Consider the following 16,234-nt stretch of genomic DNA (forward strand, 5'->3'; position numbering starts at 1 on the left):
TGTTTGTTGTTATTACTGATTTAATTTTAATTTTTTTACCATCTAATGTAAAATGTCAATTTAGTGTTATGTTAATGTATTTATGTTTTTTCTTTTCTTTTTTTTTTTTTTTTTTTTTTTTTTGTAAATGTTCTCACTGGCAGTTTTCCATAAGGTGTTACTATAGTAATATGGAGTTAATATAGTAACCATGTTTAATTTTGTGGTTAATATGATTTTCTTACAAAATACCATGGTGATATTATGGTTGCTGTAGTAAAACCATGGTTAATTTTTATAAAGAAAGGTTAGGGTTAGGTTTAGGTGTAGGGGTCGGTGTAGGGCAGGGTTGGCCAACTCCAGTCCTGGAGAACCACTATCCTGAAGATTTTAGCTCCAGCCCTAATCTAATATGCCTGAACAAACTAATCTCTAAGATAACTTAAAATAAATAAATAAATAAATAAATATTAAGGGCAGGTGTGTTTTATTAGGTTTGGCACTAAACTCTGCAAGACAGTGGCTCTTCAGGACCGGAGTTGGCCACCCCTGGTGTAGGGTGTCTATGGGAATAAATACAATAAACATACTGTTGTGATGCCCCTATACTGTATGTTAATATTATTAGGGGTGCAAATAGCATCTAACACTATTTGCACTTAGTTCAAATAAGATGATTTTGGTTGCTATTTACACTTAGTTTAAATAGCCTCTGCCAAATTTACAGTGCATTCAGAAAGTATTCAGAATCGTTCATTTTTTTTTTGTTTCAATTTTCTTTATGTTGCAGCCTTATGCTAAAATGCTTTAAATTATTATTATTATTTTTTCACATCAATCTACACTCCATACCCCATTATGACAAAGTAAAAACCAGATTTTTGATACCTTTGCAAATGTATTAAAAATAAAAAAATGAAATATCACATTGACATAATATTCGGACCCTTCGTTATGACACTTGAAATTTAGCACAGGTGCATCCTATTTCTCTGGATCATCTTTGAGATGTTTCTACACTTTGATTGGAGTCCACCTGTGGCAAATTCAATTGATTGGACATGATTTTGAAAGGCACACACTTTATAAGGTCTCACAGCTGAAAATGCATATCAGAGCAAAAACCAAGCCATGAGGTCAAAGGAACTGCCTGCAGAGCTCAGAGACAGGATTGTGTGGAGGCACAGATCTAGGGAAGGCTACAAAAAAATTCAGCTGCATTGAAGGTTCCTAAGAGCTCAGTGCCTCCATAATTCTTAAATGGAAGAAGTTTGGAACAACCTTGACTCTTCATAGAGCTGGCCACCCAGCCAAACTGAGCAATCGGGGGAGAAGGGCCTTGGTAAGAGAGGTGACCAAGAACCTGATGGTCACTCTGGTTGAGCTCCAGAGATCATGTGTAGAGATGGGAGAAACTTGCAGCAGGACAACCGAAGATTGAACTGTTTGGCCTCAGTTCCAAGCATCATGTCTGGAGGAAACCAGGCACCACTCATCACCTGTGCAATACCATCCCAATGGTGAAGCATGGTGGCGGTAGTATCATGATGTGTGGGTGTTTTTCAGTGGCAGGGACTGGGGCACTTGTCAGGGTTGAAGGAAAGCTGAATGCAGCAAAATCAGAGATATCCTTAGTGAAAACCTGGTCCAGAGTGCTCAGGACCTCAGACTGGGCCACATGTTCACCTTCCAATAGGACAATTACCCTAAGCACACAGCCAAGACAACGCCATAGTGGCTTAGGGACAACTCTGTGAATGTCCTTAAGTGGTCCAGCCAGAGCCCGGACTTGACCTGAAAATGGCTGTCCACCAATGGTCCCCATCCAACCTGACAGAGCATGAGAGGATCTGCAGAGAAGAATGGCAGAAAATCCCCAAATCCTGGTGTGCAAAGCTTGTCGCATCATATCCAAAAAAGACTTGAGGCTGTAATCGCTACCAAAGGTGCTTCAACTAAGTACTGAGTCAATGGTCTGAATACTTATGTGAATGTGATATTTCAGTTTTTCCTTTTTTAATAAATTTGCAAAGTTATCAAAAATCTGTTTTTTGCTTTGTCATTATGGGGTATGGAGTGTAGATTGATGTTAAAAAAAATTAAATAATTTAAAGCATTTTAGCATAAAGATGCAACATAACAAAATGTGAAAAAGGAAGGGTTCTGAATACTTTCTGAATGCACTTTATATAGTTCCCTTTTAATTGTTTTAAATTAGCCACTTCAAAATGATCAACAAAATGAAAACACATATTTTCTAAAAAGTAAGTGTCTGTTCATTTTGACCACCGCTTGCTTGTGATCCATGACACTCACACAAGCCTGTAGAAGATTGCAACGCAACAGAGAGAATAGACATTAAAATTATTATTATACTCTCTCTCTCATTATACTTATATATATATATATATATATATATATACTGTATATATATATATATATATATATATATATATATCTTGTAGATTTTTTTGCCCTAATATTCACTACAGAGGGAAATATTTGCATATCATGAATGTAAAACCATTAGGTTAAATTTATAATTGATATTTAACAAATTTTATAATTATAAAATTGTATTCATAATTTTAGAATTTTATTGCCTGTATTTTTAGGAAAGCTGTAAGCCACTAGTTTGCAAGGACATCAAAAACACAAGAGATGCTGTGTCAACCCAGACAGAAGACTGTTCCAGTTCCACCTACACCACACCAGACTTCTCTCTTCCTGTAAATGGATGGCTGTCTACTAGCATATTATGTTATGTACTAAATAATTTTTGTTTAAACATAAACATCTTGCAGATTCTTCAAGGTGGATGCAAACTTATGCTCTCAGCTGTCTGCAAATATACTGTAACTCAAGGAAATTAACACTTGAATACTGCATGTAAGGAACATACCTTATTTAATTAATTGTAACTGCAATTAAAATAAAGCAATTATCCACAGTTTTTACATATAAACATTTGAAAATTTCCACCATTGTTTTGGCCGACAAATATTGTAATTGATAAATTTCATACATTTATGCCATTTAAAACGCGTGTAACAACCTGGTCTGATAAATAGGTCACAACATGCACCAAAATGACTTTCCAGAATTGCACGTTTTGACTTGACATTCTCCCTATTCAGTGAGAGTTCAGGTCTCTAATACAGCCGCAATGCTTTTGTGATGCTTGTTAAAAGTGTCATTCCACGAATTGTCACTCCGGTCACAAAGATTTCTGCACAGGAAATAGTCAGGTCCTTGGGCTGCCTGGTGTCAGTGGAATGACACCCCTGGCTAAAATTGTAAGGAATTCACATCTCATTTTCACCTCCATTATGAGATGGGAATGAGAGTATGTCATCTCCACATTAACCCAGGAGGGATAGCCCTGTTTTAAATGTCGTTTTCAGCATGCCAGAAGACGTCACAACTCTGAGATTTTAGGTGTCGCCTAAACAGGTAATTTTCTAAGTCTCCATTCAAGGTAGTTACTCAGAGACAGGTGTCCGTCCACTGGACTGGTTTGTATAGAGCGATTTGCAGATGCATATGTGCAGATATCCCCTAGTTGCAGGCCATTTTTGAGATTTGCCTTAAAGTGGACTGCATTTCAGTTTAAGGTCCTACCCTTGGGGTTGTCCTTGGCCCTTTGCACATGTACAAAATGTGTAGATGCTGCGCTCACTCCGCTTAGGCAGAGCGGTGTCTGTGTTACCTCAATGATTGGTTGCTGCTAGCTCAATCGAAGGTTCAAGTGTGCAATAACAGAGACCTGTTGCTAGCACACTGGGGCCTCAAGGGCAACTGGACAATGAGAGTTTAAGTGCCCAGTCGGCAGGTTTCCTTCCTAGGAATGTAACCCGACTCGGTAACCATGTCGGCACCTGACTGACGAACAAGTTCAGTCCATTCTCCTAAACTTGACAAGGTTCAGGCTGGGAAGAACCCTTCCACTGTGTCAATACCAGCAAGTACTGGGCTGCTGAAGCTGCTGTCACCCTGCTAGGATTGCTATGGATGAGACCTCTACAGTGCTGGCTTAGCCCGAAGGTCCCTCATCACGCTTGGCAACACGGTCACCTTTGCCTCATAGTGATGCGCTACTGTTTAAGCCATGCTAGCTATTTGAGGAGAACCGAGTCTTATCGGAAAGGTGTGACACTCGCCAAGATGGTCAAAGGCAAAGTTGACACCATGGACAAGTCCAACACAGGTTGAGGAGTCCTGTGCAATGGATGTCAGGCGTTTGAAACCTGAAAAGGTGCACAAACTTTTTGGCACATTTATCACCTGGAACTGCTTGTAGTCTTCTTGGCTCTGAGAGTCTTTCATTCAGATGTCAAAGTTTCAAATCCTGACTGGTTTGGACAGCACTACATTTGTGGCATATGTAAACCCCCAAAGAGGAGTTCGACAAAGCGCCCAATGTTGAATCTGGCAAGCCAAATTTTCCTCTGGAGTGAGTAACATTTCTTACATTCAATGCATGTCCCTGGCCACCTGAGCAGCAGAGCAGGTTAACAATAGCGTCAGGGTGCCAGGATGAAAGATCCCTCAATCAGTTCAGAGGAATTGGGAGGTATTTGGGAAGGCGTGGTGAACCTGTTTGCCTCCCCTGAGACCACGCATCATCGCCTCTGGTACCCCATGACAACAAGCTCCAGCAGGCTTGGACAGCTTTGCTCAAAGATGGCCAGCGAAACATGAATATGCGTTTTCCCCATCAGCTTGCTACATCAGATATTGTGCAAGATACAGGAAGATAAGGAAACCCCAACAGCCACTGGTCCCGGATGTGGTAGAGCTGTGGATGCTCCCCCATGGGAAATTCCTTTGAGGTCGGATCTGCTCTCCCAAGCTCGAGGCACGACCTGGCCTCCTCGGCCAGAGCTATGGAGACTGCATTCCTGGCCTCTGAATGGTGGCTACAGCAATTCTTTTGACTACACTGTAATGGCTATTAGGCATTGCACAACAGTGCTACGGTGTTATGGTGTACGGCTCCCATAGCGTCAGCTTTTGACACAGCGTCAAAGTTACCTTCTTGAAAGGGAACATCCCAGTTACTCACATAATCTTGGTTACCTGAAAGGATGGAACGAGATGCTGCATAGCTCTGCCGCAGCTACTGATTTTTATTTATTTTCTGCTGTTATGGACAGCATAACAACATAAACTCTATCAAAGTTACGTGAGTAACAGAGACTTTTATGTTGTTTGTAAACTCTTTGCTTTGAAAGACATAGTTTTTTTTTTTTTTTTTTTTATGACAACATGTGTAGTACCAGGTTGCTCTTGATTTTCTTAAATAATAATAAATAAATATTTTCACATACTTTTGACGCTCCATGCTGAAAAAAAAGTCATGAAATTAATAACTTTTCGCTTGACCAAGCTTTAAAGCTTAAAAGCTGGACTTTACAATGCATATAGGCAATATAACCATTTCTGAAGAGGTGCTTTTTAATTTAATGACAAATCAGAAGTGTTCCATTCATTGCAAATTACTCTTAATACAATGAATACAATTAAATACAGCTAATGTTCTGATGATTACACTTTATGCAGAATACAATGATAATTTAATATGAGCTACTTTTAATCATTTTTTCAACTAAAAAAAAACAATTAAAAATAATAATCAATACATGCATAAAATAGATAAATAAACAAATAGATAAATTAACTAGTAAATAATAAATTACACTAAATTGTGTGGATGGCCATGTAGTTGGTAACAAAAAGCTAACAACAATCTGGCCATAGGCTATATTGCACCTCATTATATTCAATACATGCTTATCATTGGCAGGATCATTCACAGGCCTCATTTTCTAACCGCTTTCCATTAACATACCTTCACTGACCCTGAAAGCATTTGCACCTCGATCTACAGAATCTGTGAAAACAAAACATCTGAAGAACGACTCAGTGATTGTCTTAATCTAAAAGATTTTAAATTCTGCACAAAAGGATCACAAAACAACATTTAATTATGTAGGTTTTAAGTTAGGTTGAGTATTTAAGACAATTAATGTAAACATTTCCCAGTAAGGTAAATTTTAAGTATTTACAAAGTTACAAATAAAATGAAGTTGCAATAACAAGCGACACTAGACTGTCACATTCCAGCACTTCAAACACAGACAGTGTCTCTCTTAAGTAGCACTTAAAGCGCATTCGTGTAAAGTGTATCTTTTGGAAACGCAAGTGAAAAATAATGAACATTTGTAAAATTGCTTGTTGAAAATGCTTTTAACAACTAAAATCAATAGTTTGCTAGTTTTATTAGCTATCACATTCAACACGGAATACAATATTATTTTATTTTCGTGAGTGATTCTGAATCACACCAGCTGACCCTAGTGCCCCTTCAAAAAATAGTTCTGTGAAAAAAAAAAAAAGAAAACTGATCAGCATAATAGGCAAAAATGTACGTATGCCGATCGGTTTGTGCTGAAAGTGTTTACGACCTTTTCCCAGTAAAAGAACACTGTTTAGGGTGTGTGTACCTTAAACATTTTCTGGTTACATAATCAGTGTAAAATGGTACGTACAAAGCACTCAATGAATTGACCATTGTGGCGTAACTAAGTAGTACTGCTACTGACTTGATTACATTTACTTTCAGTTGCATGACAAAATATCTTTTTTAATTAACAAGCAACAATATCTATCAAGTAGCAGTGTAGAAAAATGTTCCATCACATTGTCACACTATGCTGTGCATGAGCGAGCTGAGGCAATAATCATGCCTCTCTCATATGTTGCATTAAGAAGCCTAAATTATTTTAGTAAATCAGTCTGTTTAAACAGTTCATGTGAATAATTTATTTGAGTCTCAGAATGAGTGCAGAAGTCCCTGCATCTTTTTTGGTGCAAAATGTTTAGTTGAAGGTGCACCCAATAATTCTTTTCTTCATTAAAAAACTTGAACTCTTGAAGAAATTAATTGTAATTTTGAAATGTGTATAAAATCATGACCACTCACATGAAGATGGCAATCATATAAAAGCTGTTTTACTCTACATGTAGAGGGGTCTACGCATGGGAGCAGCCATGTTAGGGTCACATTGCCAGCTAAATACTACTTGCTTAATTTCCTTAACCATCCTATCATTGGACACATTCCCTCATGGGATGCTTCTCATTTCTGAAATTGTGCATCCTCATTTACTTTCCTTGCTTCCTTTCCTTGCATCCTAGCTCCACCCTCTTAGGAAACGAGGGAAGGATTCTAGGAAAGGAAATGAGGATGAAGGAACTGAAGCAAGATGTATTTGTAAAATTAAATGTCCTTGCTCACTCAGGCATCACTTCAAAGCGCTGTCTTTGTGCAGCTGCATTACGTCTGAGCGCTTGCTGTTGTGTTGTTGAAACTGGATTAATTACTATATTCATAATAAATCCTAATAAATCAAGTTGCACTTTTGAAATATTTACCAAGTCTGGGTAATTTGAACCGTAAAAGTGAAACATTAATTAAAGCTGTTGTGCCAGCTGTGAAGGGGGAGGAGTATTTATGCCTGCATCAGGTACTTCAACAAAAAAGACTTCCATTGTATTTTCACTAACTCTGAGGTTCTGTATGAAGCTGACATCTAGTGGACTTTATTATTATGATTATTATTATTATATAAGTATTTACAGACTTGCACAGACAAGTGTTGCTCACATCTCTCAAACACAGGAACACAGAAACAGGAAACTGTTTCAACTTATTTAAGGGAAAACGAAAGCTGTTCTTATGCTGTTGTATGTCTCTCAGACGGTGTGTTGATGTAGTAAAATGGCTGAAGCCAGTTTTTCAGTGGACAAGGACAAGTTCATCTGTGCCATATGTCTGGATCTACTGAAGGATCCAGTGGCCATTCCCTGTGGACACAGTTACTGTATGAACTGTATTACAGACTGCTGGGATCAGGATGATCAGAAGGGAGTCTACAGCTGCCCTCAGTGCAGACAGACCTTCACCCCAAGACCTGCTTTAAATAAAAACACCATGCTGGCTGAAGTGGTGGAGAAACTGAAGAAGACTAAACTTCAAGCTGCCGTTCCTGCTCACTGTTACGCTGGAGATGGAGATGTGGAGTGTGACGTCTGTATTGGAAGAAAACACAAAGCCATCAAGTCCTGTCTGGTGTGTCTGGAATCTTACTGTCAAACTCATTTTGAGCGTCATGAGGAGTTTCACTCAAGAAAGCCACACAAAGTGACTGATGCCACTGGACGACTGCAGGAGATGATCTGTCCTCAACATGAGAAGATTCTGGAGGTTTTCTGTCGGACTGACCAGCACTGCATATGTCTGCTGTGTTCCATGGACGAACATAAAAACCATGACACTGTATCAGCTGCAGCAGAGAGGACAGAGAAAGAGGTATGAACTGACATTACACATTTTTGTTTTATTGCCATTACATTTCATTATGTATGTGTGAATTAAATTGTACATTTACATACTATATCACTTGAAGAAAGTAAAATAACCATAAGCAAAACACATTAAAGCACTATTTATTATTGTTAAGCATTTTTTCATAGTCTGTATTTACAGCAACACAAGCAAAAAAATAAACAAACAAAAAACATCCACATAAAATTTTGTTTGCCTTTGGGCATTTTTACTAATGTATATAGTGCCTAATGAAACAGAGTGATTTCTTTTATAACATCTTGCATTGAAGGGCAAAGATGGGTGTGGGTGTGCTGATCCATTTAAAGGAACAGTTCACCCAAAAATGAAAATTATCAGATTATTTACTTAACCTGATGCCATCCCAGATGTGTATGGCTGTCTTTCTTCAGCAGAACACAAATGAAGATTTTTAGAAGACAGAGCTCTGTCAGGTCCTTATAATGGAAGTACACGGGTGCATGTCATATTTAGTCAGTATAAAAGTAATCCACATGACTCCATCAATCAGTGAATGTCTTCTAAATCAATCGATAAATCTTTGTAAAAAATAAATAGATAATTAAAATTAAAAACTTTTTAATTATCGACTTGTTTCTTACATAAACCTAACGATTTGCTTCAGAAGACATTCATTGTTCGACTGGAGTCACATGGATTACTTTTATGCTGTATCAATGACTTTTGGACTGTCAAAGTGCTGGCACACATGTAATTCCATTATAAGAACCTAACAGAGCTCTATCTTCTTCTAAAAATCTTCATTTGTGTTCTGCTGAAGAAACACAGTCATACACATCTGGTAAGTGAATAATGAGAGAATTTTCATTTTTGGGTGAACTACTCCTTAAGTTAGGGAACCATTGACTGGTTTGGTAATCTGCTGTTAAGACGCATGGTGTCAGCGCTCCACGTTATTTTATGTACTCTTTTCAGAATACATACATACATACATATATATATATAATATATATGTATTCTGAAAAGAGTACATAAAATAACGTGGAGCGCTGACACCATGCGCTCCACGCATAAAATTTAATATATTTTAGCGCCACATCGAATCCCTTTCATCCCTTTTCCTTATTTATTCACTAAGTCTTCAAACCAAATGAGTTAATCTTCGAGAGCAGTCGGTAAGCTGCATAATCAAGCTCAACACCCTCAGGCCAGCATAATCAAGCTCATCAGGCCAGCCAAGAAGGTGTTGAGATGGCAGATGCCAATTCCAGATCTGTGCTGCTGACAATCGGTAATTTAATTAAAGAAATTCAGAAAGAACATGACTGCTGCTCTCTTAAACAGTTCACCAGACCAAATTTGATCTTCTATTTACTTGATTGGTGTAACTTTAGCAGCTCAAGCGTTCACCTTCAGCGAGTTGGAAACAAGTCTCTCTGACCAGCGATAGAATAACGCAGCTAGAGAACGATGTGAATGCTCTGCAGACAAAGCTGCCACAAGTGCCGGATGAAAATAAGGCACTTAAAGCTTATGTGGAAGACCTGGTATCTCGCTCAAAGTGTCAGAATATTTGGTTGGTGGGCATACCCAAAAGCATCGAAGGGAAGAATACAAGGGAGTTCATGACTAAACAGTTTTTCCAAGCTGCTCAGAGACTCAAGGGGTGGTATTTTTGTTTTTGTGTCATCTTGGACTTACACTGACACCTAGCAGCTTGGATGCAGCATCATTTAAAATCAATAGTTTTCAGTTTCAGATGCCATTGAAGAAATTTTGTATTCACAGTCAGCCATGATTACTTTAATCTATGAGTGAAAGTGTCAAATAACAGGACGGTTACTGAGATTAAGCGAGTAGTATTCGGCTGGTCATGTGATTCTAACATGGCAGCCCCCATGTGCAGACCCTCTCCATGTAGAATAAAACAGCTTTTATAAGGTTACTGATATGACTGGAGTCTTCATCTTAATGTGAGTGGTCATGATTTCATACATATATTGCAAAAATACAATTTATGTCTTTAGGAATTAAACTTTATTAAGTTAAAAAATTACTGAATGCACCTTTAAGTTTTAGGTGTTGACAAAATTACATGATCATGAAATACAGGTTCTGGCTACTTGAGTTGTTCGAAAAGACGAGCATCAGGGTTTTTATTATTTTTTTTTTTATTATTCTTTATCTCTCTTTCTTTTCCTTTTTGTCAGCAACTGTGTGATATTTCATTTTTCTTTGTTCAACATTTATTCTACATTTTCAAATTGAATTTTCCCCTTGTTATATCATAAATGACTTGTCCTATTGTGAATACAGGGGGCCTTTCTGGGCATTCTATTAAATTTGTTACTTGGAATTTTCACCAGATCAAAGACTCTAAAGTGTTCTCACATCTGAAAAACTTTACTTCGTAAACCATGGGTTGGACAAGTTTTTCATCTGAAATTTAATAACAAAGCCAGAGGTGCTCCAGTTGTATTAGTTAATGTTTATGCACCCAACTGTGATAGCCAAGGTTTTATGACTACGCTTTTCTCCCATTTATCAAATTTAGACACTCACCGCCTTACACCTATCTCAATTGTACAATTAACCCAAACCTGGATCGCTCTCAATCAAAGTTGTCAGCCATTACTCCAATATCTAGGACTTTCTCTTCCCTTATAGACCAAATAGTCTTTGTGGACACTTTTTTCCACTTTTTTCATCCGACCTCAAAAGTGTTTTCATTTTTCTTGAGCGTTCATCATATTTACTTACACATTGTTTGCTTTTTTGTTGACAAGACCCTGTTACCTCTAGTTAAATCTACAGAATATTCGGCTATAGTAATTTCGGATCATGCACGACATATTATGGACCTCTTCCTTCCCATAAAGCCATATAGACTGGGTTATTGGCTAAGGAGGAGTTTTGTGATTTCATCTCTAAAAATATTGATTTATTTTTATAAACTAACAAAGACTTAAGGATTTATAAAAGTCCTTTAAGATTGTTGCTTGTCAGACTGTACGATATGAACGCACTGATATTGCCATAGCACACTGTGTGACATTATGTCAGACTGCACGATACACATCGTAGCCGACTGTGGTCCCAATCGTCCCGATCAGTGAACTTGACTCACGTTACGGGAGTGTTACAGAATAGAAGCTAAACGGCGAAATTTACCCACCACGGAGGAGCATTTTTTTTTCTCTCTCTCTCTCTCTCTGAAAGTCAGGACATCAGCATTTCCGTTGCTCCAATACCACTCCATCACGAGCATAGGCTAACATTTACAAGAAAGATGGATTTTGTCAAATAGGCCTATAATAGACAGCTTGATCACAAATATAAAAAATTACAGATGTTGAGAATAAACATGAGTGCGGGAGGTAGCACGGTAATAATGAGCTACCACAAGCGAATATTCATTGTGCAAATAAAAAGACTTGTGGCCCGAAAAATTCCAAACTTCGTTCACATAGGAGAAAACAAAAAAGGTGGGTTATAGTACGTCTTTCTCCTCTTTTAGTTTAGTAACCTATAGGCCATGCAAAATGTGTAAAATTAATAAAGGCTGATAATATATCACGCATGCAAATACCATATGGATAATACACAAACATGACACAGATTTCTATAATTGTATCCAGCTGTATTTGATGATTCTGATTAAAACGTCCCATAAATACTTACCAGTATAAATTGTTCAGTCTTTGTATTTTATTTTATTTCTTTATTTATTTTTTTATAAAATTGGAGTGGTGTGAATCTTAACTAAAGAACTTTACAGATGTTTAAAGTAAATTTATTAAAAGTAAAATAGTAATTAAAATAACGTTGTAAAGAAAATTCATGATAAATGTAAAGAAAATGAAACGAGAAAATGCAGTCATTTATTTATTTTCATTTTGTAGCCTAAGCTCTGTATTTATTTAATTCAGAGTATAGTGCTTTCATATTGCTGACGTGTTATACATTTCTCCAAGTATTTTCTGCTTATTTATTTATTACAACTTTTTATATAAAATGAAAAGAAGAAAAAATACTGAAAGAGCTTGAGTAGAGTGATAACTGGGCACAGATGTTGCTATGGTGGTGCAGAAGCGGAGCAGGTTTCTTTTCAAATGAACTGGGGTGTGAGAGAGGAGCAGAATATCTCATCTGGCCGTCGTAATAGCAGTCACACTTTACGGCTACGATGCTAAATTTCAGACACTACCAGTACTTCGTCAGAGGCTGAAGATCATCGCAAATGCTATTAATCGGCTGTATGTGAATATGTCACACTGAATGTTGTAAAATTGCCGGGTTTGCCCTGCGACAAGAGAAATCCTTCCCGAAATTTGTCTCAGATGGCAGAATCGTGGCCAAAATTGTACAGTGTGCACCCGCCTTTAATATCGCTGTCTCTTTTATGGCAAATAGTTAAGGCCTTTATACTGGCAGGATTGTTTATATTAATGCACACTGGGTCAAAATTAGGAAATGAAAGCAACAAGAGCTTGTTGATTCAATGTTAGAAATAGACAACTAGAATACTAGACTAGACTAGAATAGTGGAATCTGACCATAATGTTCCTAATAAAGTGCTCAGTGAGTGTATATGTGTATGATTTTTGTCATTCCAGTAGTAAGACACTTTCTAATTAAGCTCTGGAATAATAAATCATAACCTTAGTAACAGGAGGTTTCAATGTGTATGTGTCTATTTTCTGTCACGACCTCAGTCTGACAGCCCTCTCCTTTCTGCTGTCTGTTAATGTGTCTTATGTTTGAGTGCTCTGTATTGTTTTCTGTCTGCCATGCACACTCTTAACCCTGCCTCCTTGTTTCCTCCTGCCACGTCTCCTTGTTAAGTCTTTGTCATGTTTATTGTCTGTGCCTGTTCATCATGTGTTTGTTTCTATTTATTGTGCCCTTTTTCCTCTTGTGTTTGTCGAATCATTATGTGAGATTTGTGAGTATGTCAGTATGTTCGTCTGTTCCAGTTCCAGTCCTGTTCCTGTTTCCGGTAGGGCCTAGTTATTGTATATTATTCTGGTTTATATTTTGTTTGTTTCCTCTCCCTTGTGAGAGTTTTGTGTTGCCTGTTTGTTTCTGTTGTTTAATAAAAGTGTTTTATTTTCACTCATTCCTGCGCTTGGGTCCTCCTTACTGCTTTTGTACCATGACAGAACGATTCGACCACAAATGGACCCAGCAGGAATTTTTTTATTTTTTTTATTCTGAGTTTCCGGATCACCAAAGAGCTGCTAAAGCCAAAAAGCTCTTTGGTCTCCGTCAGGGGGACCAGCCAGTGAGGGAGTATCCACTGGAATTTTTAGCATTGGCCTCGGGTTTGGGCTTCAACCAGGAATGCCTCATTGATCTCTTTGTGGCAGGCCTGGTTGAGTACATCAAGTCTTGTATTCCTTTTGGGGGTGAAAAGAGGAGTCTTTCCAAGACCATAAAATTGGCTTTAAAATGGGATTATTTTGTCTCAGCCTCTGTCTCAGAGGGCTTACCTCTTCATCGCAGCCCGAGGACAGCGATGCCCCCTCACCGATGGTGGATGTTGCAGCCCGTCTTCCCATCATTCATAGGAGGAGGAAGAGACAGAACGCCACCCCTGAGTCCGTGGCTGCCCACCAGGAGGCGGCGGCCATTCCCAATATCGACAGCCAGGAGATGGTGGCCATCCCCGCTGCCGACCACAAAGAAGCTGTGGGCGTTCCCTCTGCTGACCACCAGGAGGTGGCAGCCATCTCCGCTGTCGACCGCCAGGAGGCACGGCTGTTCCCGCTGTAGTGCTTCTGACTGTCTGGAGGAGGAGGAGAAGGAAGCTGAGTAAGGCACCCAATCCCCAGTCGCTGCCAGCGTTCCCGGCCATGGAGGCTGTTCCCCAGTCACTGCTAGCACTCGGCCATGGAGGCAGTTTCCCAGTCGCTGCCAGTGCTCCTGACTACGGCGGTCATCGACGAGCCTGTCTGGTTCCCCATGGTCATCGAGTCTGTCCAGTTCCCTGAGGCTGCTGACGAATCTGTCCTGTTCCCTGTGGCCATTGACGAGCCTTTCATGTTCCCTGAGGCCACTGATGAGCCTGTCATGTTCCCTGTGGCCGTCGACGAGCCTATCCAGTTCCCTGTAGTCATTGAGTCCGTCCAGTTCCCTGAGGCTGTTGATGAGCCTTTCCAGTTCCCCGTGGCTGTCGAGAAATTTGTCCAGTCCCGTGTGACCGTCGATGATCCTGTCCAGCCCCTGGTGACCTTCAACAAACCTGTTCAGTCCCCTGTGACCATCAACTATCTTGTGCAGTCCCTAGCGGCCGTTGACCAGCCCTTTGCTCAGTCCAGTGTCCAGCACCCATCAGACACCAGCCACCAGTCTGTTGCTCAGCCTAGTAACCAGCACCCATCACACACCAGTCACCAGTCTGTTTCTCAGCCTAGTAACCAGCACCCGTCAGACAGCAGCTACCAGTCTGTTGCTCAGTCTGTTTAGTCCCCAGCGGGTGCCACTCACTCAGTCCCATCCCCAGTTGTCATCAAACTGTCTGACCCAGTGCTGTCCCCTACAAATACAGACCAGTCTGTCCGGTTTCTGCGGCCTCCACTGACCTCAGCAGCTGCTCAGCGGCTTGGACTTTGCCTTGGTCTCCGGGTTCCCCTCCGGGTTGGCCCTGGCCTCCTGATCCATCCAGGCCTCCAGGTCCTTCTCCGGCCCTGCCATGGCCTTCCAGTCCTCCTACAGACTGCCCCAGACCATCCCCCTGGTCTCCCCCACCAACCCTCCCTGGTCTGTCATCTGTCCCTCGGCCTGGTCTGTCTGGTTTGGATGCCAAGAGGTGTCCGTTGGGGGGGAGGGGCTACTGTCATGACCTCTGTCTGACAGCCCTCTCCTTTCTGTTGTCTGTTAATGTGTTTGTGTCTATCTTGTGTTTGAGCGCATGGCTGTTTTGTTTTCTGTCTGACATGCGCTCTCCTAACCCTGCCTGCTTGTTTCCTCCTGCCACGCCTCCTCATTTAATCCTTAAACCAAAATGTGTTTGGTTCTATATATTGTGCATATTGTGTATATCACTTTAGTTAAAAAGTGAATGAATTGTACATGTTAATAAGAATGCAAAATAACCATTTATATTGCATTTATATTATCCACTTGACTTGGATTACCAATCCAATTACAGGTTACATGGAAGCTCTTATGGCTTCATTCTACACATAAAGCAATAATTCAATATAATTTTGGGTCAGTGGTAATAATGACATGCCAGTGTGCTACAGGTGTGCAATAAAATTCAACAACATACCACACAACACAATTTATTTACCAGTCCTAAATGGTGAACCAGACTAATTAGCTAGACAACTAACACTACACATATTTGATGTCTCCCTTACTTGACACACCCAATTCAATTCATGGAGCACTCTACTAATTAGCTAATCAGTAGAATCAGTGTGTTAGGTAAAGGATATAACCAAAAATGTGTAGTGTTAGCTGTCCTCCAGGAAAGGATTGAGAAACACAGAGCTAGAGCATTGTGTAAAAGGGAAACAACATGTTTCACAAAAAACACATCTTTTCCATGAGCACTTAACCAGTCATTAAAATAAATAAATAAATAAATTCTGTTGCACTTTATTCTATTTTGAATACTATTATGATGCTAGTGATACTTTGTAATACAGCACTTTTCATACCACTGTCTCCTAAGATGATTCGCTTATGTTTTCCTCTCTTGTAAGTCGCTTTGGATAAAAGCATCTGCCAAATGAATAAATGTAAATGTAAATGTAAACATGTCTAGCAGCATCACGCAACTCGCTTAATATGCATAAACAGAGAAACAAGTATTAGGCCCAACTTAGAAAACCAAGTGGCAAGTACAGCAGGCATATAGTATAAAATGGTTAT

At 39.4% G+C, this 16,234-nt stretch overlaps 1 protein-coding gene across 2 annotated transcripts in view; it reads left to right on the forward strand.

Annotated features, from left to right (window-relative positions):
* The first annotated feature begins 7,585 nt into the window (after positions 1-7,585).
* LOC127425716 (E3 ubiquitin/ISG15 ligase TRIM25-like) overlaps positions 7,586-16,234 on the forward strand; it is a 30,529-nt gene continuing 21,880 nt past the window's right edge. Inside the window, exon 1 of one of the 2 annotated variants that reach the window (XM_051671977.1) lies at positions 7,586-8,353. In XM_051671977.1, the coding sequence (XP_051527937.1) occupies positions 7,763-8,353 (591 nt within the window). In that variant the 5' untranslated portion in view covers positions 7,586-7,762. The remainder of the gene's footprint in view (positions 8,354-16,234) is intronic. The other variant, XM_051671975.1, reaches the window with a different exon arrangement.

Source organism: Myxocyprinus asiaticus, chromosome 34, assembly GCF_019703515.2.
Source record: "Myxocyprinus asiaticus isolate MX2 ecotype Aquarium Trade chromosome 34, UBuf_Myxa_2, whole genome shotgun sequence".
Taxonomy (NCBI): domain Eukaryota; kingdom Metazoa; phylum Chordata; class Actinopteri; order Cypriniformes; family Catostomidae; genus Myxocyprinus; species Myxocyprinus asiaticus.